Source organism: Elephantulus edwardii, unplaced genomic scaffold (genome assembly GCF_000299155.1).
Source record: "Elephantulus edwardii isolate Elephantulus edwardi_28Jun2011 unplaced genomic scaffold, EleEdw1.0 scaffold00078, whole genome shotgun sequence".
NCBI lineage: Eukaryota > Metazoa > Chordata > Mammalia > Macroscelidea > Macroscelididae > Elephantulus > Elephantulus edwardii.
The window spans coordinates 5,704,385-5,728,903 of NW_006399828.1; the positions used below are offsets into that span (position 1 = coordinate 5,704,385).

The 24,519-nt window shown below is 38.4% G+C and overlaps 1 protein-coding gene across 1 annotated transcript in view; it reads right to left on the reverse strand.

The window, feature by feature from the left end:
- The window catches only part of POC1B (POC1 centriolar protein B), a 175,151-nt gene that overhangs the window by 31,894 nt on the left and 118,738 nt on the right, over positions 1 to 24,519 (reverse strand). Inside the window, exon 9 of the mRNA XM_006889502.1 lies at positions 18,350 to 18,430. Within this exon, the coding sequence (XP_006889564.1) occupies positions 18,350 to 18,430 (81 nt within the window). The remainder of the gene's footprint in view (positions 1 to 18,349; positions 18,431 to 24,519) is intronic.

Consider the following 24,519-nt stretch of genomic DNA (forward strand, 5'->3'; position numbering starts at 1 on the left):
ACGATTAAATGCTCTGGGATTCCCATTTTTCTCAGAGTCAGCCACAGTTTGTTATGATCCACACAGTCAAATGCCTTTGTATAATCAATGAAACACAGATAGACATTCTTCTGGTATTCTCTGCTTTTAGCTAAGATACATCTAACATCAGCTACAATATCCCTAGTACCATGACCCCTTCTAAACCCAGCCTGGACTTATGGCAGTTCTCTGCTGATGTGCGGTTCCAGTCGTTTTTTGGATAATCTTCAGTAGAATCTTGCTTGCATGTGAAATCAATGATATTGTTCTGTAGTTCTGTAGAAGAACACTATATGGTTTAAAATCAGGAAAGATATGCATGAGGGTTGTAATCTTTCTCAACACCTATTCAATATGTATGCCGCCGCCGTTAATGATTTCAGTTTACTTGGATCCAAAACAAAAACCTAATTTCAACAAACTTTTGCTTAAACTTTAGCTCATTTTCAACAACAACAACAGTACTGAGACAACGGAATCTTTATACAGGAAATAACAACAGCTGGCTTGGCATAGTCTTCATGTCTACCAAAATTCCAGGTCATCTTGTGCTAGGTATATAAGAAGCAACTGAAAACCAGCAAATCCAGGTTATTGCGACGAGATCCAAACGTGCTATTCTGTGAAGAGTGTGGCGAGGGGAGAAAAGACAAAAACTTCCATTATTTTCTACTTTTTCCTCATTAAAAAATTATTTGATTTCCTAGACTCTCACAAAATTAATTTCTGTTATATTTGGTAAAAAAGTTTGATTATAAGTATGGAGTTGGAAAAAAGTAATGGATACAACTCTACTAGAACGCTGCATGAATTAAGTTGTGGCGGGGGATACAATGGGAGTTCAGTGGCAAAAAGCATATTACAAGTAGAAGCAACACCACTGTTGCCAAGAGATTGGCCTGGGAAGTGTGCCAAAGGACAAACGAAAACCAAAACTCACTCACACGTGTACTCACAGCTTCAGATAGAAACCCCACGACTGCCATTACCTCTAATTAGTTTGTAAAGAGTCAAGAGTAAGTTGTTAAACAATTTATGCTTTATTAAAATGTTATTCATGTAATATCTCAGAAAACTACTCTCTTGGTAGCAAATTTTAAATACATTTAAATGGAAAAGTTGTCATTCTTGTTAGGTGGTATGGAGTCAGAATCAACTCACAAAGGCTTTCAGAGGCAGGAAATTGCACAGGAAGAGAGTGCACATCTTTCTCCTATGAAGCAGCTGGTGGATTCAACCACATGCCTTTGTGTGGGCAATGCACTAGACTACCCACTAGACTGCCAGAGCTCCCTAAAGGGAGCAGTTCTGTTGTTGTTTTTGATTGCCTTTGAGTCTAGCACGACCCATAGTGACCCTATGAACAAAAGGCTGGAAGCCCCTCTACAACTATTGACATTTATCAAAGTTCATAGAGTTTCCAGAGGCATGTTGTTTAGGAAGTGGATGCCACTCCTGTTAGCTTTTGAAATTTAGAGGGAGAAGGAATTTGAAATTTCAAATTTCCTCAGTGTTAAAGTTATTGAAAAATTAAACCTTTATTCTCCTAGCTGTGCATCCAAAGTGAGAGAAACTAGGAAGAATTCTTTCCCATCCACTTCCAAAAGAAGAGGCCTTCGAAAACCCTATGAACTACGGAGCACACTCAGATTAGATGAGCAGAGATGACACAGAGGCAGAACCTCGTACTGAGAAACACAGAGGAGGAGAAACAGTTGCCAGCAGACACTAGTGATTGCATGTGGAATGATTAGACACTGTTGAAGAAGAAATGGAACACAATAATATTGACACACCAGGCACTGGTGTTCTTGTTGTTGTTGTATATCAGAGTCGGAACCATCCCACAGCTGACCCTGCAGAGTGTTTCAGAGGCAGTTTAATCACACTGGAGGAGAATGATTGCTCATCTTTCTCCCATGGAGCAGCTGGTGGCCTTGAACCACCTCCCTTTGGGATTACAGCACAGCTTCTTGCCATTAGGCCACGAAAGCTCCCTAAAAGTACAAGTCTAGGAAACTATATTTTCAAGTCAAATTCTTCAAATTTTCAACTAATTCTCCAAAGCACAAGGTGGCCTTCACTTTCTGTGACAATGTATTTCCAGTTCTGTTTCAAATATGTAACTTCCCAACATGTACACATCTGAACTGAGAATAAAATTTACTCAGCATGGAAGCTTGCCTGATGCTAAATGTCATTTAAAGTAGAATCATTTCATACAATGTCAACCATAAAAAACAGACAAAGGAGAGCACAAATTCATTTTACTGAAACAGAATCTTCAAACAGAAGTGGTGAACAAGTAACTACAAAATGTCTTTGAAGGTGTCACCTATGGAGCATGGTATAACATTCTAACACATGTATTAAACAATCTGCCCCCAAAAAGAAATGTGAATGGATTGTGAACATGGACTGAGTGGGACTGTCATTGCGAGTCATGATTCAAGAACCAATAGCCAGAGAGAAAGAAAGGCCCAGCCTAGCACAAAAGGCCTCAAACAAAAGCCAAAGGGGTATACTTGTAAGCCTAGCCCACAGGATCTCTAACTCAATAAACAGAAGATATTGACAAAGAAAGCACCATTGTACTCAAAATATAAGTCAACGGGAAACAGGATTCACTTTCTAAAAACTCTATACTGTAGGAAATCTGGTGTTTTCATTCAATCCACAAAGAAAAGAGCATGTGTACACAATAGACTCCACAGTGTAACTATCCACCTCCAGCCCTATTTCCCTGCCTCTATCCTCACACACACACACACACCCTTTATGCTATCCTTAACTCAATAAAACAAAATACAATGGACAAACACAAAACAAAAGTAGTGAATGATGGTGAGGAGTAAAGGGGATACATGAAAAGAAAAGTTAACAATAAAGTCCTGTCAAACCAACTATGAGATATCATCTCATCCTAGTAAGAACAGCAAAATTCAACAGAGCAGCAAACAAATGCTGGCAAGGTTGTGGAGAAACTGGAACCCTTATTCACTTTTGGTGAGAGTATAAAATGGTGCAACCATTATGGAAGGCTGTATGGTGCTTTCTCAAAAAGTCAGAAATGGAAATACCATTTGACCCAGCAATTCCACTACTGGGAATATACTCTATAGAAACTAGAACTGCCACCCAAGCAGATATATGCACACCCAGGTTTACTGTGGCTTTGTTCACAATAGTAAAGAGTTGGAAACAACCCAAGTGCCCATCAACAGATGAATGGACAGAGAAGCTGTGGTATATTAATACACTGAATATTATGCAGCACTGAAAAACAAAGAACTAATGAAATATTATACAAAATGGGTGACCCTGGAGGACATTATGCTGAGTGAAATATCTCACTCACAAAACGACAAATACTGCATAATGCCACTGTTGTAGAACAGGACTGATACGGAGGTTGGGGGAAAACTAAGAAAAGAGGGGATAAACAATGTACACAGCATTGAAACAAAAGAGGGAGAGAACTGTACAAAAGGGATATATGATTTGGTATTATTGGCATGACAAGAGTCCAGAATAAGAGCTGCATAATAAAGTGGACTGGGGGTGGGAGGAGATTTGTATAACAATGAAAGAATTTTTTTTCCAAATAAAAAAGCAACCTGGGGGAAAGGGGGTCAGGGAGGAAAATGTGCAACAAATTAATGAAAATCCAAGTTCTTTATAAACTTTCATTAAAATCTCAATTAAAAAAAAAAGGAATAAAAACACGCAAACAATAAAGTTCTGTGAAGGAAGGTAAAGAGAATTAAGGGCTGAATACTTATTCATGCCGGGAAGCTGCAACCACACAAGTGGGCTTGAAGAGCATAAGACAATCTTGTCATATGGTACACTTTCCGGATAATCAGTAAGTTATAAGCACATTTAAAATGTAATTATTTTCTGCAAACATTCCAATAACACTGAAGAAAGTATCTGTGCTCCTTTACTTAAAATTATTATGCTATATGGAACATGTTAAGAATTTCAGGATTAGGGGCAAGTAGATACAGCAATGTATAAAATCTCAAAGTTCTGTTCACAGCTAATTACCAGTACTGACTCACATGCCCTCAATCATGCTTCTGAGAAGAAACACTTAACTAAGGTTAAATGCAGAATAAGGAAGCTACCATCATGATTCACAGTGATAGGGTGTAAGATAGAAGTGACTAAACTATTGGGAAGGTAGTGCATGCTAGGTTCATATTTTGAACTTTGAAATTTGCCAAATCCCATGCTTAGCTTGCTTCCATCACTTCCTAGCTGTGTAACCACAGCAAAGATATCTAGCTTCTTTAAAGTTCATTTGCAGAATGTAAAAAAAAAAATAAACAAACAAAACAAAACCCAACAAAAAACCTTAGACATGCTTGTTAAACAAACAAATTGACTTCCACCTTCCACTGAAATGATTCTGACTCAGACCTTATGGGACACAGTAGGTTCTCAAGGATAAACACCGTTTTCTTAAAAAAAAATTAATTTTAATGAAAGCTTACAGAGACTTTGGATTTCCATTCATTCATTGTTACACTTTTCTCCCTGCCCAACCTTCACCCCTCCCCCCCGAGTATGCTCTTCTCTTTGAAAAGTAAAAGAAAAATTATTCTTTCATTGTTATACAAGCCCTCCCCCTAGGTCTACTCCACTATGCAGCCTTCTTCTGAACTCCTGTCATGACAGTAATACCTAATCACATATCCCTTTTAAATAGTTCTCTCCCTCCTCTGTTTCAATGTAGTATACATTATTTATCCCCTCTTTCTCAGACTCCGTCACATTGTGCTCCTGTAGAGAGGCTGCTGGGTTAAAAACGTTGACCTTTTAGCTGACCGCCCAGCACGTTTTCAGATGCTGTAAATCATCAGCACGTTTTCAGATGCTGTAAATCATGAGAGGAGATTGTCTACCTCTCCCTCAAAGCAGCTTGTGCATAAACACCCCATGCTTTTGGGTTGGCAGAAGAACCCTTGACCCACCAGGCCTCCAAAGCTCCCAAATGACTGCTAGGGGGTAAATGCTTAGTGGTACATAAAAAACGGTGGTTACTTTTGTAGAAATCACAGGCATATGCCAAAAATGCTCTTAAATGTGATTCAACAAAATTTTAAAATACTTGTCCATTATACTACATTCCTAAGGTAAGAAGCTGCACTGCAATCCCAAAGGCACATGGCTCAAATCTACTAGTTGCTCCAAGGGATGAACACTCTCCTCCCAGGCGATTTACTGCCTCTGAAAATCCACTGCGGGGTCGGCTGTGAGTCATGGGTTCAGACTCAAAGGTGCACAGCAATGAGAGAATACTCAGGATAGTAAAACTGACAACGTACCTCAAATGAGTGTATAATATAATGCCAACAGTTAAATGGGATTTTTTTTCTCTGAACTTTTTAAGTCCCAAAGTTCATACTGATTAAAAAAAGAGTACAGAATCTCCAAAAGGCTTCTGAAGAAAAAAAGATGTGCATTGTATTGCACTGTTAACCCAAAGGCACACGTTTGGAAGCCACCAGCTGCTAAGAGGGAGAAGGATAGGAAATCTCTGGTGCAATAAATACTCTCTGAAAACCTACCAAACTGGTTTTGTGAAGCAGAGATGGGAATACTGAAAATGACAGGGATTTTTTTGTTTTGTTTTTTCCAAAAGGCAGCAATAGAAGGAGACCAGAAGTGAAAAGGAACACACCAGTGCATCTTCTGATGGGCAAGCTGGAGAGCCTGTCCTGTCAGAATCTGAGACTGCAGAGCAGGGCCTCACTTCCAAGCTTCTCATAACTTTAACCTATTTTTTGAAGACTATACTTGAAAATGTTAACAATGGTTGTCTGTTTGTAACAGTTATTTTTGTTTGATAGGTTTTTAAAAAAATATTTGATGTGTTGTTGTGTGCCTTCCAGTCGGGAATAACTCCAGTGGGTTTCCAGAAGCTGTAAATTGCTTGGGAGGACATTCCCCATCTTCCTCCCTCTGAGAAGCTGGCAGAGTCAAACCACGCAACTCCTTCCCACCAGGCCCCCAGAGCTCCGTATTTCATGTGGTCTGCATGTATGTGTTAGCTGTTTTCTGGATTGGGTTTTTTTTTCCTCTCCCAGTTTTTTGTTTTGTTTTTGTTTGCATTCAATTGTTCTATAATTAGGAGAGTTAATACTTTAAAACATTATACATTCAGGGGAGCTCTGGTGGCCTAGTGGCAAGGAACTGCAACTACAATCCCAGAGGCGCACGGTTTGAACCCACCAGATTCTCTGCCGGGGAAGGAGGGACATCTCCTCCTGTACCAGTCAGATCTGATTTGACGGTACACGCACACAAAAAAATAATTAAAAAAAAATAAATTATACATTCATGCTACAGAGTGGTTAAAAAGTACACACTCCAAAGCTTCACACAGGATTCTAAAGCAACCACTTGACTTACTGGTTGGATGAACTTAAACAAATGTCAGTGCCCTTATATATGCTATTTGCAAGATGCTGAGAAAGAATTCTGTTAATAGAGAAATAGACTTAAAAAAATTGGAATCATATAGTTTGTTAGATCTTTATTTCACTTTATATGTGGAGTTTTTCCTATGTTATAACATGAACATGACCCAAAGAGATGCAGTTTTTTCTTTTTTTAAAAAAAATAATTGAAAACTTACTAAAAAGTTGTAAAGATAATAAAAAGACTCTCACACATTATCCTCTACCCTTTTATCACTTCACTCCACTCCACACACCACTTCACCGATCAACATTTCCCGTATGTGCTTTATGAATATTTACTTAGGGAGCTCTGGTAGGTACAGTCATAGTAAGTAGCAACGCTAAGCCAAAGGCGAGAGCATTTCTGTGGGATTGCATCAACTCCTTCTGTGCGATTTACAGTCTTAGAAAACCCCTGAAGGGTCAGATATGAGTTGGTTCCAATCTGATGGCAATGAGAGAGATAGAAAGATCAAGATCTATTTATGTGCCAATTTTACTTTTCATATCCTTTTAGAGAAGCTTCAGATATCTGCCCCTTTGCCTCAATTACTTAAGTGGGTATTTCCTAAGAACAAGACCATTCTCTTACATAATCACAGCGCACAACTGTCAAAATCAGAACAGTTACCATTGATATTATCCTCTACCATTCAATCTATATTAAATTTATAACTGTCCTAACAATTCTTCCACAAGTCTAAGATCAATCCCAAGATCATACACAATACATTTAATTATCATTAACCATGGAATAGCAATGAGATACTCCACTTTTATTTAACAAGTACTCTCTTAAGGGACATTTGGCTTGTTTTGGTTTTGGTATTGGTAATGTTCTGTTACTGCCAAAAATGCTGGAAATGAACATTGTTGAATAGAAATGTTCATCCTATTATTTCTTCAGAATGATTTGTGAGGTATCACTCAAGGTCCAGTCGGATAAAAAGAAACCACAAGAGTTACTCTAATCGAGAGAAATACAGGGAACTGCTTAAACAGGGTAGGAAGTTTGGAAATGTTTAGAAAGGGACCACTGAGGTAATTACAGAAAGCAACATCATGAAGCACCTACCTCCCTAGTGCTGGGAGAACAAAGAATAGAAGCTGCAGTTCTTAGAAACGAGACACTTTGAAGCGCCTTGCTGAGTGGGGAGTTTGTGCATGAGGAGGAAGAGGAATGTTCATTAAAAGGACATTCTGAAAAGGATGAGGAAATGCCTGTCATTCCTTCTCCATCCCTCCTTCAACTTAAAACAAACAATAAGTAACTCTCTCATGTGCTTTTCAAAAGTAATTTAAATAAAGTGAAACCTGTCCAAAATTCTGCAGTGATTTGGAAAGCAATTTAAAAAAAGTAGGATACAGAAATTGTGGTTTATAGTGGCCATCATTATATCTCAAGCAAGATAAAAGCAAAAGACATATGGTAGACCTAAGAAAAAGAGATAAAGTTATAAAAAAAAATCACTCCAACTATAAAAGTCAATTCAAGTAAATTGAAATGGTAGTGTCTGACTGATTTAAAAGCAAGCTGCTTTTATGTGTGCTTGAAGATTTAAGATCGGACTGATGTATTTTAGTGATGCCTGACCATGTCGGACAGTAAAGGGAAAGACAGTGAGACACTGAAAGGCAAGGACCAGCATTGAGTTTTAAGAGCCACTTCACTCAGACTCTGAGATTTTCAAAATCTCGGGAGCTTTAATATGTTGTATATAACCTGACTTCAAAAAGCTGACTAAAAAATAAAAATTAACAGACTTGCTGACCACCTCCATCAAATAATTAACTGAGAAATGGCTAAAGAAAGGAACAAAGGCAACTAAATGTTACTTTCCAGTCAGCGCCAAATGACTGCAACCAAGTGAGCACACTTGTACGGAACAGCTGAGAGCTGTGTTCACTGTTTTCTGCGAAACTCCAACAGACCCGCAAATGGCATTAAGCTCCTTAGTAAACCATCTTCTAGGTCAGCAGGAAGATAGTTAGGAGCCGACAGTCCAGGAGACAAGTACTTTTCAGAGTGCCATGGCAGTAATTTCCTGTGTGAAAAGCTCACTGCTGCCCTTGCATTCCTCAGGGTGCATTTCTTCTCATCTCAGAGGATGTTGCTCTTCCACAGGAAGAGGAAGGAACCAGTTGTTACTGGATGTGTGGGCTGAGAGCTGTCGGGCATTTTCTGCATGCCTCAGCCTCAGCTGTGGGAACTAGGGATGTGGCTTGCGTCCACCAGGGCAGAGACAGTCCATCTTACTGCAGCAGGCAGGAGGTCACCACTTAGAAATACAGGAAGTTGTAGAAAAATACCTGGAACTTCAACATCTCCAGTCTCCTCAAATGTGCTCATTTTCCAAAGGAAATCCTAAAATTCATTTGCTTTGTTAGGCTCTCAAGTCTTAAAAAGACCTTTTTGTAGAGTATCTCTTTTTAGTAAAAGGTTTTATTTAGAAAAGTTTAAGTACTAAATAACTTTTATCAACAGTTATAAAGGACTATTTCTACTGCACAAAGTATTGGCAAAGTAGGATTATTTAAAAAAATTAATCAGTATTTCATTTTCAGTAAAACAAAGTATTCAATAAATTTAAGTTTTCTTTCCCTTGACCTTGAAACTTAAAGGGAATGACGTTCAAAGGAGTAAAATTATTTTTTTAAAAAATATTTAAAGTAAATATTTAGGACTTTGTTATGGTGGTGATTGTTGGTCCACTGAGCTGAATATGACCCACAGCAACCCTATGAACAGCAGATCTGAACCCTGTTCTATCCTGCGCCATCCTCATACTTCCTGACACACAAGAGCCCATTGCGGCAGTCACCGTGCCAATGCACCTGGTTGAGAGACTTCCTCTCTTTCACTGACCCTCCACCTTCTCAAGCATCATGTCTCTTTCCAAGGAATAGCCCCTCCTAGCAATATGACCAAAGCGATAGAATTTTACCATCTTTGGGACTTAGTGATTATTATTTTCAGTTAGAGTGGAAAAAACTTCCCTATAATTCACACTACTGGTTTCTTTTTGTGGTGGTACTATCCTATCAAGATTCTGCAGATTTTTATGAACTGTATCATTATTATAAATAATAATTAATAAGCAGCCATACTGTTTACAAACTACAAAATTTTAGTTGATTTTTAGAAAATAATCCCGGATAGACTTTTTAAAACATCAGTAATCACATTCATAGCTGTTAGCTTTTATATTATATGGGTCATGATTTACTTCAAAAGTAGGTATTCAATTAATCTGGAAAGAATCTCTTTTCCACTTTGAATATCTTCTCTACCTCTAAAACAGTTTGTATCTGGGGCGGTGGAGGGGGGAATCCTGTATTTTCTGTTTCTAAATGATAAATTAATTCCCAAGTGCTAATGAGCAAGAATATCAGTTTAAAGACTAAGGTGCATCTGATTCAAGCTAAGTAAAGGAGCCCTAGTAGTGCAGTGCTTAATATGTTGGGCTAATAACTGAAAAGTCCTCCTCCTGCGGGGGGTGGGGAAGACAGGCAATTTCCTCCCCTGAGGTTTACAGCCTGCAAAACCTGATGGCTACACCATGAGTTGGAATTGACTCAATGGCAAAAGGCCCAAATGTTACAAATAAAGATACACAGTTTCAGAAGTTAAAAAAAAAATAAATAATGTCACTTTAAAAACTGTTATAAAGTTAAAAAGGCAAAAAATAAACCTTACCTACCCCCAAATTTAGAGGCTTTTTATATGTAAATCCAAAAATATTTAACATACAGAAAAGGGCAGCAAACAGGAGGCTGTGCAATCTGACTTTTGCCCATTTTCCTAGAAAAGCAAGTGGTAACCTGGGCAAGATAAATGACATGCTGTCATTTTACACTTTCAAGGTTATAAATTTTAGTTTTGAGACATTTAGTTTTGCATACACTGTGTTCTTTCAAGTAAGTCTTTCCAAATCTCTGCTTACATAAGCAGTTAGGAACTGCAATAACTCTGAACTAGTTACGCAATGTTGTCTAGTAACCAGGATGAACTGTTGCCACAACATTCACAGAAATATTCACTCTGTATCTGCAAGTTTACTCTTTGTATATCCATATATTTTGTCAATACATTCATATTTTTTCAGGGAGCAGACACTGTGTGATAATCTCCATGGGAGGATGCAACTTTCCTTTTCCTAAAAATAGGGCAAGGTGAAGTCCTTCCAAAAGAGAAGCCAGTGCACTGTGCCTAAAAGTGCAAATCTATGTGACATCTAGGAAAAAAGTGTGGCCTAGTGGCAAGAAGCTGTGCTGCAATTCCAAAGGCACACAGTTTGAGGCTACCAGCTGCTCCAAGGGAGAAAGATGGGCAATCTCCTCCCGTAGAATTAACTGCCCCTGAAAACCCTCAGCTGTGGGTCAGTTCCGACTCCATGGTACACAACAACAACAACAACAACAACAACAACAAAAAACACAACAATGACTGCACTACCCAAAGGCTGATAGGTCAGTGGTTTGAATCCACTAGCTGCTCTCAATGAGAAAGATCAGGAGTCTCTTCCCATAAAATATTTATGGCCTTAGAACGAAGGCTGCATAGTGAAGTGGGCTTGGGGGGAGGGATTGTATAACAGTGAAAGAATTTTTCTTCTACTTTTTCAAAGAGAAGAGTGAACTAGGGGGGAGGGGTGGGTAGAGAGAAAAGTGCAACAATGAATGAATGGAAATCCAAAGTCTCTGTAAATTTTCACAGAAAATTAGTAATAATAAAAAAGATTTTTTTTTAAAAAAAGTTATGCCCTCAAATACAGGAGAGAGTTCTCATGAGTCATCACGAACAGACTCCATAAGCAATTGGCTCCATAGTTCAGTTTGGTGTTTTTTCTCAAAGCCAAAGAAATGGTAGTGTACTGATTCAGCTAAGCCTAGGACAGAAGACAGAAAAAAACCAACCCAAATTCTCTTTTTCTTTCAGCCATTCCCTCTGTGAAAAGCAATGCAAAGCCATGAGATAATCTAAGTGGCACTGAGATTATCCTGGACTATTATTACTATTCTGGATTATTCCAGTCTCTGAGGGAAGAGACAGGAAATCCCACACACATAGTAACAATAAAACAAAACCAGTTAGTAAAAAAGAGACTCTCAATGAGATGGACGGAAACAATGACTACAATGGGCTTGAAATACTGTCCCCCAATTCTAGGGAAAGACATATCCATTAAGTTCAGACAAAGTGATCCCAGAGAAACCTACATTCTCTATTCTAGTGGGGAAGAGAGGCAAGTTAGGCAAAAAAGTCAATTGTGTCACAAAACCCTTTCCCATAAAGTTGATTTCAACTCTTTGTAACCTCATGTAGGACACATTAGAAATGCTTCATTGTGTTTCTAAGGCTGAAATATTTGAGGACGTAGACTGTTAAATCTGCCTAACAGCCCAATGGTGCTTTTAACCACCGTACTACCTGGATTCCCTTATGTTGTTGTTATTGCTGTTAAGAGATGCCCAGCTGACTACAGCTCACATCAAGCCTGTGAAGGGCAGAGCTGAACCTTGCCCTATCCTGTGCCACTGTCATGCTCTCTGTAATGCCCAAGCCCACTGTTACAGTAATCGGGCACTCCGGAGTGTTTTACGTATTTTGGTTTTGTTTTTAGGAAGGGCTACTCTTCAGAAAAGGACATCATGTTTGGAAGGTAGAGGGACAGCAAAAGAGAGGAAGACCCTTAAGGAGATTGAATGGCAGTGACTGCAGCAATGGGCTCAAGTATATAAGAAATGGTGAGGATGGTGCAGGATAGGACAGGCTTCATAGGGTGGCTCTGAGTTGTACTCAACTCGAAGGTATCTAGCAACCATGTGATTCAGGGAACTCTGGTGGCCTAGTAGATAAAGAACTGTACTGCTGACCCAAGCAATTCAAATCCATTAGTAGCTTCACGGGAAAAAGATGGACACTCTCCTCCTATGCAATTTATAGCCTTTGAAAACCTGCTAGAGGATCAGCTATGAGTTGGTTCCAATTCAATGGCAATGACCAATGGTGTGATTTTACTTACTTCCTTTATATTGTTGAGTTGGAATCAACTCTTAGCTGACCTCCAGGCAGGTTTTCAGACGCTGTAAATTCATGGAAGATGGATCACCTTTTCCCCAGAGAGCCAGGGGTGGATTCCAACTGTCAGAGAGGTGCCACCTTTGTGTTAACAGTTCAACACCTTATAGACTACACCACCAGTGCTCCCTTTGTGTGTGATTTACAGCCTCCTAAACGCCCAGTGAAGGGTCAGCTGTGAGTTAGTCCTGGCTTGACAACAAGGAGGGTTTGTTTTGCTTTGTTTTTTAGGATTTTTGTTTTGTTTTGTTTTTCCTTCAACAGATGTAGTAGAATCCAAGAAGGATGCTCACTTGTGCATTTCTCTGTAAACACTTGTTGAACAATGCTTCCATGTAATTTCAAGTTAATTTACTTGGCTTTAGGGAAAGTGAATTTGAGATGAACATTTGTAATCTATAGAGCCCAATACATCAGTTCATATAAACTTTTTCCAAAAATTATTAAAAGTGAAAATAAAAAAAAAAAGTGAAAATGATAAAGGCTTATTTTGATCCCCAAATATTCTACAACATTTTCTGACAGGCATTAAGATATAAGTATAGGCTACAACATAGGCTACAAAGTTATCAACTACTACATTAACTCTCAAAAAAACCTCATTGTCATCAAGTCAGAATGGACTTATAGCTGACCCTCTAGTGAGTTTTCAGAGGCTGTAAATCATAGAGGGGGAGACTGATTGCCCATCTATCTCCCTCAAAGCCACTGGTGGATGCAAACGTCCAGAGAGGCACCACCTTTGGGTTCCCAGCGTAACTCCCTACAGACTATGCTACCAGACCTTCCTCGTATATTACATGCTATAACCGGGGAGCTCTGGTGGCCTAGTGACAAGAAGCTCACTGCAGTCTCAAAGACACGCTGTTCAAGGCCACCTGCTGCTCTGCAGGAGAAAGATGGGCAATCTCCTCCCATGCGATTAACTACCTCTGACAACCTGACAGAGGGCCAGCTATGAGTCTGTTTTGACTTGATGGTACACAATGACAACAATTATTACACTATATGCAGAAACTTCCACTCTGTAATAATATCCACTTACTAAATAACATGTTTCTGGAAACTCTATGAACTTTGATAAATGATGATAGCTACAGAAAGGCGTCAAACCTTTTGTTCACAGGGTCGCTATGAGTCGTATTCAACGTGATGGCAATCACCACCACCACCACCACAATAACTGAGCTGGAACTGACCCACAGCTGACCCTCCAGGGGCAAGGCAGATACAGTTACTCTCACTGGAGGAGATTATCCATCTTTCTCCCATTGAGCAGCTGGTGGATTCGAATCACGTGCCTTCAAGACTGCAGCACAGCTTCAATTGTAACCAATATTGAATATTAAATCAAGTCAATGAAGAAATAAAATAAAACTATTTTTTTGTACTACAATAAATCAGTATTCACTCTAAGAAATTTAGCAAAAATCTGAAGAGCCATCTTTTTAAAAATTTTCTATCTTGATGAAAATAAATATCTACAGAAACTTTTTCCAGTGTACAAAACTCAACCATAGAAAGAAACCCCTGAAAGAACCTGCGGTCACACTAACATAAACTCAAAACACTTCTTTTTTTTTTTTCTCTATAATTATATTTTATTAATTTTCATAAACATTTACAGAGATTTTGGGCTTCCACTCATTCAACTCAAAACACTTCTAACATTGCTTTTTTTGCTTATTTTTGTGTTCTACTATTTCTCTATATATTTAGATTACCATTATATGCAGAGTTCACATTTAAAATATTTCATGAAATTATGTTTCATGTCAAGGCAGAAAAAGACTTAAATTACATAAAATTTATTGTGTAAAAGAAAAGCAGCCAGTGCATAGGTGAGCTGACAGGTTTTATGTACCAGCTTAATGGCAGGCAGGCAGTTAAAGTGATCGTTGTAATTTCACAACTATTATCTATTCATAAACAAGAAGAAAGATAGATGCTTTGAAAATATAAAGGACAGTACTTTCAAGGTTGTTGTTGTTGTTGTTATATGCCATCAAGTCGCCTGTGACTCCTAGTGACCCTAAGTACAACAGCCCTAAACACTGCTCTGTCCTGTGCCAGTCTCACTGTCTCTTATATACCTATCCCCATTATCTACACATCTCAGGGACATCTACATTTTCAAACACTCTCAAGAATGGTTACACCTGGCTGGGCAGGTGTAGTTTATATCCAAACTCTCTCTATATAACTTATTTATATAGGATTTCATTAGCCTAACTCAAAAGGCTATGGTCTTTGCAATCACTTGTTATATGTCAGAGAGCTGGACAATGACTAGGGAGGATAGAAGGAAAATTGATGCTTTTGAGCTGTGGTGTTGGAGAAGAGTAGTGAATGTACCATGGACTGCTAAGAAGACAAACAGGTTCATCCTGGAGAGGGTTAAACCGGGTGGCTCCTTGGAGGCAAGGATTCTGAAGCTTCGTCTGACATACTTTGGACATGTTATAAGGAGGGACCGGTCCTTGTAGAGGGACATCATGCTTGGCAGGGTGGAGGGACAGTGCAGGAGAGGAAGGCCCTCTATGAGGTGGACTGATTCAGTGACTGGGGTAATTGGGATGAGTGTGTCAGAGACAGTGAGAATGGCACAGGACAGAGCAGAATTGAGGGCTATTGTACATAGGTCGCTATGAGTCACCAGTGACTTGACGGCACATAACAACAACAACAACCTAAAACTAATTTTTATAGCAAAGAAGTTGTTGTTTTGTTGTGAAGTTTTTTGTTGTGAAGTTTTTGATTGCTTGCTTCTTTTTGTCCCCTTTAAAAAAAATTATTACTAATTTCAATGAAAATTTAGAGTTTGGATTTCCATTCATTCATTGTTGCACTTTTCTCACCTCCCAACCCTCCCCCCTAGTACACTACATTCTTTCATTGTTTTACAACCCCTCCCCTGAGGTCCACTTCACTATATAGCCTTCGCTCTGGACTCCTGTCATGACAAAAATACCTAATAATTTTCCCTCTTAAACAGTTTTCTCCCTCATCTGTTTCAATGCAGTATACATTATTGAAGCCATCCTTCTCAGTCTTCTCCCAACTCCGAGGTCAGTCCTGCTTTACAACAGTGGCACCATGCAGTATTTGTCCTTTTGTGACTAAGATATTTCACTCAGCATAATGTCCTCAAGGGTCACCCATTTTGAATAATATTGCATGAGTTCCTTGTTTTTCAATGCAGTATAGTATTCCATTGTGTGTGAATATACCACAGCTTCTCTATCCATTCTTTTATTGATGGGCACTTAGGTTGTTTTCAACTCCTTGCTATTGTGAACAAAGCCGCGATAAGCATGGGTGTGCATATATCTGCTTGGATATCAGTTATGGTCTCTCTGGGGTATATTCCCAGTAGTGGAATTGCTGAGTCAAATGGTATCTCTATTTGCAACCTTTTGAGAAAGCGCCATACCGCCTTCCACAGTGGTTGCACCATTTTACACTCCCACCAACAGTGAATAAAGGTTCTAGTTTCTCCACAACCTTGCCAGCATTTGTTGCTTGCTGTTTTGTTAAATTTTGCAATTCTGACTGGGGTGAGATGATATCTCATAGTTGTTGCTTCATTTCTTTTGAGAGATCATTAAGTATACAACTCAGATTAGCAGTGGACTCTTTTTGTTAATGCTAATAGATTTGGATGAATTGTGAAATTAGACCAATTTTGTCTATAAAACAGTACTTCCATAAGATTTATTTTAATGTTATTCCCTATGTGATAATTATTGCCTCTGAAAAGAAGCTGGAGAGTCAGCTATGGGTGAGTTCTGACTCAAAGGTACATAACAGCATGTAATAACTGTACTGTTTCACCTTTTTTTCTGACGCATAAACTTGCTATACTTTTACACAGAGGATCCCACAACATCACATTCCCAGAGTTAGGGTCTGGCAACCTAGGCTCCCTTGGCAGCTTAGGATTACCACCAAGGGCAGACACGTTGCTTCAAGCCAGAGCAGAAACCAACTTGCCAAGACATTTCTATGCCCACTTCTACGTCATACTGTCTAAAGACACCGCTTGGATTCCTCAGGTCATTAGGCTTTACAAAGTTTAAAGAGAGAGTCTCCAAGGGTTGACCAAAAACCTTTGATAAATGTGTATCTTCTAGGCCAGGAATACCCAATTTTAGTCTACACACTCTTTTTTACAATGAGGAAGAAGATCCCATAAATCATCCATTTTTGTTGTTGCCATTCTCTTCTTACAATAGGGGGAAAACTCAAAAGAGCTTAAATTTGTCAGTTTCAACAATATGTCTTTTGAGTCATTCATTCAACCCAAATATATTATGCATGAACTGTGGCAAGAATCAGTCTAGGGGACTGTTACGGAGCTCTGGTGGCATGGACCACTGGGAATTGCGCTGTTACGCCCAAAGAGACCACCCATCTGCCAGCGCGAATCCGCGAGCAGAAGAAAGATGGGCCATCTCCTTCCATGTGACTGACAGTCTTGGAAACTCAAAGGAGGGTCAACTATTAGCTGGTTACACATAGATGGTTATGAATGAGTGTGTGAGAGACTTAACTGTTATTTATACAAATTATTCACGGAGAAATGCTGGCAGGGTTATGTTTTTTAAAACACTAACACAGAGCAGCTTGAGGTTCAAGTTGTCTATTGGTTTTTAGACTTCTTTTTGACAATAGCTCATTTGGTTGCTGTCTAGCTGATTTTGTGTCTTTGGATCTTCTCATGAGAGATCTAACCTGTGAGATCAACGCTAAAAAGATCTTTCAGTAATTAGAGTCTTTTCTGACAATTAGAGAGTTTCCAATGTCACAACAAGAGGCTTTTTATGTTGCTTGCTTTGTGTTTTTGTTTTTCTTTTTCTACACAATAACAATTTAACCAAAATATTTAACTAAACTGACACCATCCCAGCAATGTTGTCAAAGACCATGCCATTCCTCCCATCTGTTGCTATGGCTCATTTTGGACTAACTACAAATAAATTTAGCACCTTTGAAAGGCAAGTGGCAAGGCAGGAAATCTGCTTTGTTACAACAATTACAATGTCACCTGGGTGTCATCCTGAGTTAGTGAGTATGCATCAGGCCAAGCTTTGGGGTCTTGAAAGTAAAGGCTTTTAAATTGGATAAATCATGTATACTGCATTGAAACAGATGAGGGAGAGAACAGTTTAAAAGCAATACATGATTGGGTATTGTGGTCATGGCAAGACTCCAGAATGAAGGCTGCATAGTGGAGTATACTGGGGGAGTCAGAGGGGGACTGTACACTAATGAAAGAATGTTTCTTTTACTTTTCAAAAAGAAGAGTAAACTGGGGGTGGGAGGGGTGGGAAGGGAGAAAAATGCAACAATGAATGCATGGAAATCCAAAGTCTCGGTAAACATTCATTAACATTAATTAAAAAAAAAAAAAAGTAAGGGCTCCCCCATTTGGTGCTATTTAGATACACTGTAAATGAGAATTTCTTGGAAAGAAAATGTTAGGCTATTTTATCCCTTTCCTCACACCACACCATCTGAAGAAAACAGGCTGTGCCAAATAGTTTAATACTATCTCCAGGGAGCTCTGGTGGCCTAGTGGCAAGAAGCTGCACTACAATCCCGGAGGTATGTGGTTCAAATCCACCAGATGCTCTGCTGGAGAAGGAGGGGCAATATCCGCCTGTACCCAATTTGATAGTATACACACACACACAAAATAATAAAATTTAAAAAAAAAAAGTTAAAAATATTATCTTACCTGCCTATCTATATACATATATAAAACGAAACTTACTGTGGTAGAATCAAAAGAAATGACATCAACAACTGGAGGATTTGAAGTCTGCATATCGATTATATCTAGTTTTGGGTTAATCTGTATAAAAAGAAAAAGAAGTTAATATTAGATTTTCCTACCATAAAACATTAGATGCTACTGGTAAAACACTAAGCCTCTTTCATTATGTGGTATGCAATAAAACACCTATTTGTATATGTATGAACATGGGTACGAATATGTTAGTCAAAATATTAGCCTCCAAAATCTACCAGTAAGTATAAAATATTACCACAATTAAGTTCTATTTATCACATAAATAACAGTTTGCTTTCACATTAAAAAGAAACAGTGTCATTTGCTTATAAAGAGGATCTAAAAATGAAATAAAATGATAAACTGAAAAGGATGCAGATACAAGCCTAGCCATTTCAGTAAGACAAAAACGGAAATAAAAAGGTAGTAAAGGATAAGAATTGAAAGAAGAAAAAAACTTGTCAATCATATGATTATGGTAAAATCACAAAGAATGAGAAATAAAAGAGTTAAACTAGATTGGCAGACACAAAATCAATATGCATTTCTGCACTCAAGCAGATGGCTAGAAAATGTAGTTTTTAAAATAACATCATTTACAATACCATAAAAGTTTAAACTATATAAGAATAAATATACAAAGATGTTTAAAGTAAAAACAATACAGCTCATTAAAAGACATTAAATAAAGGCTAAATAAATAGAAAGTTACACCACAAAGAGTTCAAAAACAGAGCTCTAAACACAGAGAAATGCACAGAAGATTAAAATGTTGCCACACATCAACAGAAGGAGGATGGTCAGAGGTTGAAAATATTGATTTATTATATAGATCTCTTCTTAATACTATATGTAGAGGTGGATATAACAGATAAAAAAGAAAATTGTTACATAAAACTATAAAGTGAATAGAAAATAACACATAAAGGTATCTTTGGGATTCAAAGATAAGAAGAATATCTTAAAAACTTCAAAAGCAAAACCACGGGGAGCTCTGGTGGCCCAGTGGCAAGAAGCTGCACTGCAATCCCAGAGGCTCATGGTTCAAATCCACCAGATGCTCTGCGGGGAAAGGAGGGATAATCTCCTCCTGTACCAGTCAGATCTGATGTGATGGTACAGACAGATACACAAAAAATAATAATAACAAAGCAAAACCACAAGACAAACAAAGCAAAACAAACCCAACCCCAAAAACCAGAAACAAAGAAAAGCCTCTGATTACAATAAAATGAAACAGTCCGCTTTAACAATGGGCACTACAAAAGGAAAACTCAGATAACAGAATAGGAGGAGACATAAAGACTAAAATGGAAAAAGGAAAAACGGGTAAAATATGTAAGAAAAGAACAGCTACCCCAAGGGTAAAAGTTCTGAAAGAGAAGCCCTACAAGTTAAGCAGCATATGAAAAGGTGTTGCAAAATGACTGATAACAAAAAGGAAAAGAAGAAAATACCATCTAACACCTACTAGAGTGTATAAACCAGAAACTCAGTGATGCCAATATTGTTTATGGCAAACCCCAAGCTAGAAATACTACAAATGTCTAGAATAGAAACATAAATGATGGGAATTAGTTCTGTGATCAATTTACTGGCATACCAGATAGCAGTGACAATCAATGGAGTAAAACTACGCAGCATGTGTGAATCTCAAGAGTTTAATGTTAAATAAAGAAGTTTTAGAAAACTATACTCAGTAGAAGTCTATTGATAAAATGATCAAAATAGTTCAAAAGTAAGAAGTATCTGAATTACAAATCCCCAAAATATCTAGTAAGATTACAAAAAAATGAAGGGTATGAGTAGAGTGTTGATCACTTTTGAGGAAAGTTATTTCAGAATTTGAAATGAGTAAGAAGTAACTGAAACTATCCCACCAAGACCACCACCATTAAATATCAAACAATATGGATACAAAGACATAAATGACACTTGTGGCTACCATATTTGTAATTTGTCTTTCAAAACAATGATGATGATGATGATGATGAACTAAAAGACAAAAAAAGAGCTTTGTATCAAATGAATGGTACCTACCGGTAATAATAAATGTTCTGAAGAATCTCAGAGGTAACTGTTGAATGAGTATTTGCTGTTATTGTTGCTATGTGCCATCAAGTTGCCTTTGACTCATAGTGACCCTGTGACCCGGGGCTGTGAACCCTCCTCTATCCTCACCCAATCTCGCGGTCTCTGACACACCTGCCCCTATTAACCAATTACTGTGTCAATTCATCTCATCCAGTATCTTCCTCTCCTGTGCTGTCCCTCTATCCTTGTAAGTGTGAGGTCCTTCTCCAAGGACTGGCCCCTACTGGCAACATGCCCAAAGTATGTGAGGCAGAACTTCAAAATCCTTGCTTCCAAGGAGCAAATTGTTTTCATCCTTTCCAGGACAGACCTGTTTGCTCTCTTGTTGGTCCATGGTATGTTCAATACTCTTCTCCAGCACCACAGCTCAAAGATTTTGATTCTACTTCTACCATCCTTATTCATTGTCCATCTCTCTGATGCAAATAACTGCAATGTTCATGGCCTGGATCAGGTACAGCTTAGTCTCTAGACTGGCACCTTGCTCTTTAGCACTTTGGAGAGGTCCCTGACTGCTGACTTTCCCCAAACCACTCATCTTTGATTTCCTGACTGCTAGTGCCAACAGTGTTGATTGCAGAAACAAGCAAAAAGAAATCATTATCACAGTCGCTTCACCTATCAAGGAGATGCCAGGTGGCATACTGGCAAGAATCTTTCTCTTCTTGACATTGGGCTCCAATCCATACTGAAGACTGCAAACTATCCATCATTTCAGGTCCTTTTCCGTTTTAGCAAGCAAGGCTATGTCATCTACATAACACAGGTGGCTGATGAGTCTTCCTCAAATTCTGATGCCACATTCCTCCTCATAAAGTCCCGCTTCCCAAATGATCTGTTCCACATATAGATTGAAAAGGTATAGGGGAAAGTACGCATCCCTGACATATTCCTTTCCTGATTTTGAACCATGTAGTGTTTCATTGCTCTGTTCTGATGTCTGCTTCCTGGTCTGAATATAGGTTTCACTTGAGCACAATGGGTGACAGGAATGCAAAAGTTGGTTACAAGGAAGAAGAATCAGTAGTTAGAAAATGTGGACTCGGTGACAGAAATTAGGCTGGAGTTAGAATGATAGAATTTTGTATAATCAGTGATTTATTATTTATGAATATCTTTTATAAGAAACACAAATGGTGACTATACACATGGACTTGACCTGATGGTCTATACAGGAATCAGACTGATTCTATGGAAAGAATTGTTGGATACACTCAATAGAATTTGTGAAAACTAGATCAGGTGCTGATTGTGGAATAGATCATCAACTACTCACATGCAAGTTTACTGAGCTAAAAAAAATTAAACCCAGAAGAACCAAAATTTGACCTTGCGTTTCTCCCACCTAAATGAGCACTTAGTGAGAAAATCTATCTACACAGGAAATAAGGCTTTCAGATAGTTCCTTATTTTAAAAATTTTATAAAACAGACATAAAGACTGTGGTGCGGTAAAGAGCATTCCGGAACAGTGGCAGAAACTGGCATGATAGTTTTGCAACAATAATAGGTTGGCATCGATCAAACTATGAAAGGAAAAGGAAGTTAGGAAGGGCATAGAAAAATAGGCTAAAATATGTTTCCAAAAGAGTCATCTGGTAGAGGCCTGGGGAGTCTCAAGAATAAATAGGATATGCACACCCATGTTTATTGCTGCATTATTCACAACAAAAAGTGTGTGCCGAAATCGTGATCCATCTATACCATGGAGTATTACGCAGCAGCACTGAAACGCTGAAGATCTCAAGAAATACTACACAATATGGATGAGCCTAGAGAACATTATGCTAAGTGAGTTAACTCAGTCACAAAGGGACAAGTACGCTTGTCATAAAATTAAGAGGAATATGGGACAATAGGGTACAGGGGTTTGGGGAGGAGAGTACAACAGGAAGGGAATGAACAGATAAGGAACATAGATGGCATCAGAATAGTGGAGGGAATGATTCTAAAAAGAGGAGTAGTGCAACTAACAAGTTGTCATAGTACGTGCATGATGGAATGAAAGACGAAAGGGGGGGTATATGTATAAATGAGTGGATGAAAAGTCAATTTAAAAAAAAACAAGAATAAATAAGAAATAACAGCGTGACCACAAATAATAGTTCAGGCAGCTAGTGATAAGGACTGAGCCAATGGTAAGAGGAGTGGAATCATTTAAAAAATACTTGCATTTCATGATTATAGCTGTAGGTTTGGAGATTGTTGTTGCGTATTGCTGGGTTGGAAGTGACCCATAGCTGACCCGATAGTGGGTTTTTCAGAGGTAGTATTTGCACATCCATCTTTCTCCAATGGAGCAGCTGGTGGATTCATACCACACACCTTCATGTTAGAAGCACAATTCCTTAGTACTAAGCCTCTGTGTTGTTGTTTGGTCCCTTCAAGTTTGGAACCAACCCATAGCTGACCTCAGGTGGGTTTACAAAGGCAGGAGATTATCCACCTTTCTTCCACAGAGCAGCTTGTGGATTTGAACCACATTCCTCTGAGACTGCAGCACAGATTCTTGAGCTTCCTAATATTAGAAACAATAATATCATTTAATAATTATCCAGAAAAGTATGTTAGTTAGCACATGCCCAGTAAACACCACATTAAAGTAAAGAAGAGCTAAGCCTCTCAGGATGACAGCAAGAGGACTGTCAGCTCAGGTGACGGCAAGTTTCTTGTCTTTCTGGCTGCTCCCTTGAAGAGGAAACCACCTGTTTGTTTTAGCTTCAGCTGAGTCCAGCACTGAAGCTAAGAATCCTGAGGGTGACTTAACTTGCCTCTCAAGCCAGAGTTGTTTGCTGATATGTCATCTTCTTTTATCTACTGCCACCTAGTGTAGATATGAAACCATTACCAAGGAAAATGCATTTTGTTTTACCAGTGAAAATGCAACTTGGTTTGTTCATCTAAATTTGGAACTGCCCAAGAAATCAAAATCATATGATGACTGTCAAAATCTCTTATGGGAAAATCCTTGAAATACAACTTGGGAAGCTCTCAATGTACCTAACAATATTTTGTTGCATTGTGTCACAAATTAAATGAAGTAAATTCTTATTAATAAAATGCTATTGTTTTTCTCCACAGGGGAAAAATATGCGTCAGAAATACACTTGAAATGAAAGAATTTGTTTGCTAACCTCCTGGAACATACTGTCAATCTTGCTATCAGTCATGTGACGAATTCTTTCAAGGTGCACTTGAGTAGGTCCAGATAATGATCACACACATGCAATAGAATGACACTTTACTCAGTTCTGGGCATCATTTCTTTGCCCATTCTCTGTAAGACCATGGTATATTCAATACTTTCATATACAGCATAATTCAAATGCATTGATTCTTATTTTTTCGTATTCATTGTCTAACTTTCACATGTGTATGTTTTTGTTGTTGTGTTCCTTCAAGTCGGACCCAACCCAGAGGTGACCATCCAACAAGTTTAATGGTACGGGAGGAGATTGAGTGCCCATAGTTCTCCCATGGTGCAGTTGGTGGATTTGAACCACTGCCCTCTGGGTTAGAAGCACAGCTCCCTATCAGCAAGCTACCAGAGCTCATGCATATGAGTTATTAAAAAAAACATTAAAACATTTTTGCTTTACAACACTTTTGCAACAGGTTTCCCCAATGTAATACATTATTTTATTTCATTTCATGATTGTGTCTTCCAGGGAAACTGACTGAGTATCCTTTGCAAATTCACTGTTTTCTCCATTTATCATCATGTTTACTTGTGTGAATTTTTGTTTTCTTGATTTTATAGTGGAATCCACATGGACAGCTTAGCCTTCCATCTTCACTGCTTGAAGTCTCCTACATTTTAAGTAAACAAGGCTGAGTCATCTACATATCACAGACTATTAATAAATGTTTTCCAATCCTGATGGCTATACTTTTCTTCCATTTATTCCATCTTCTCTTACGCCATACAGATTGAATGAGTACAATCAAAGTATAGAAATGCACACCTTTCTCAATTTTAAACCAGAGAGTATCTCCTTGTTTGAGGCCAACAACTCATTCATTGTCTAGAAACATCACCAACTATTTTGGAATTATCAC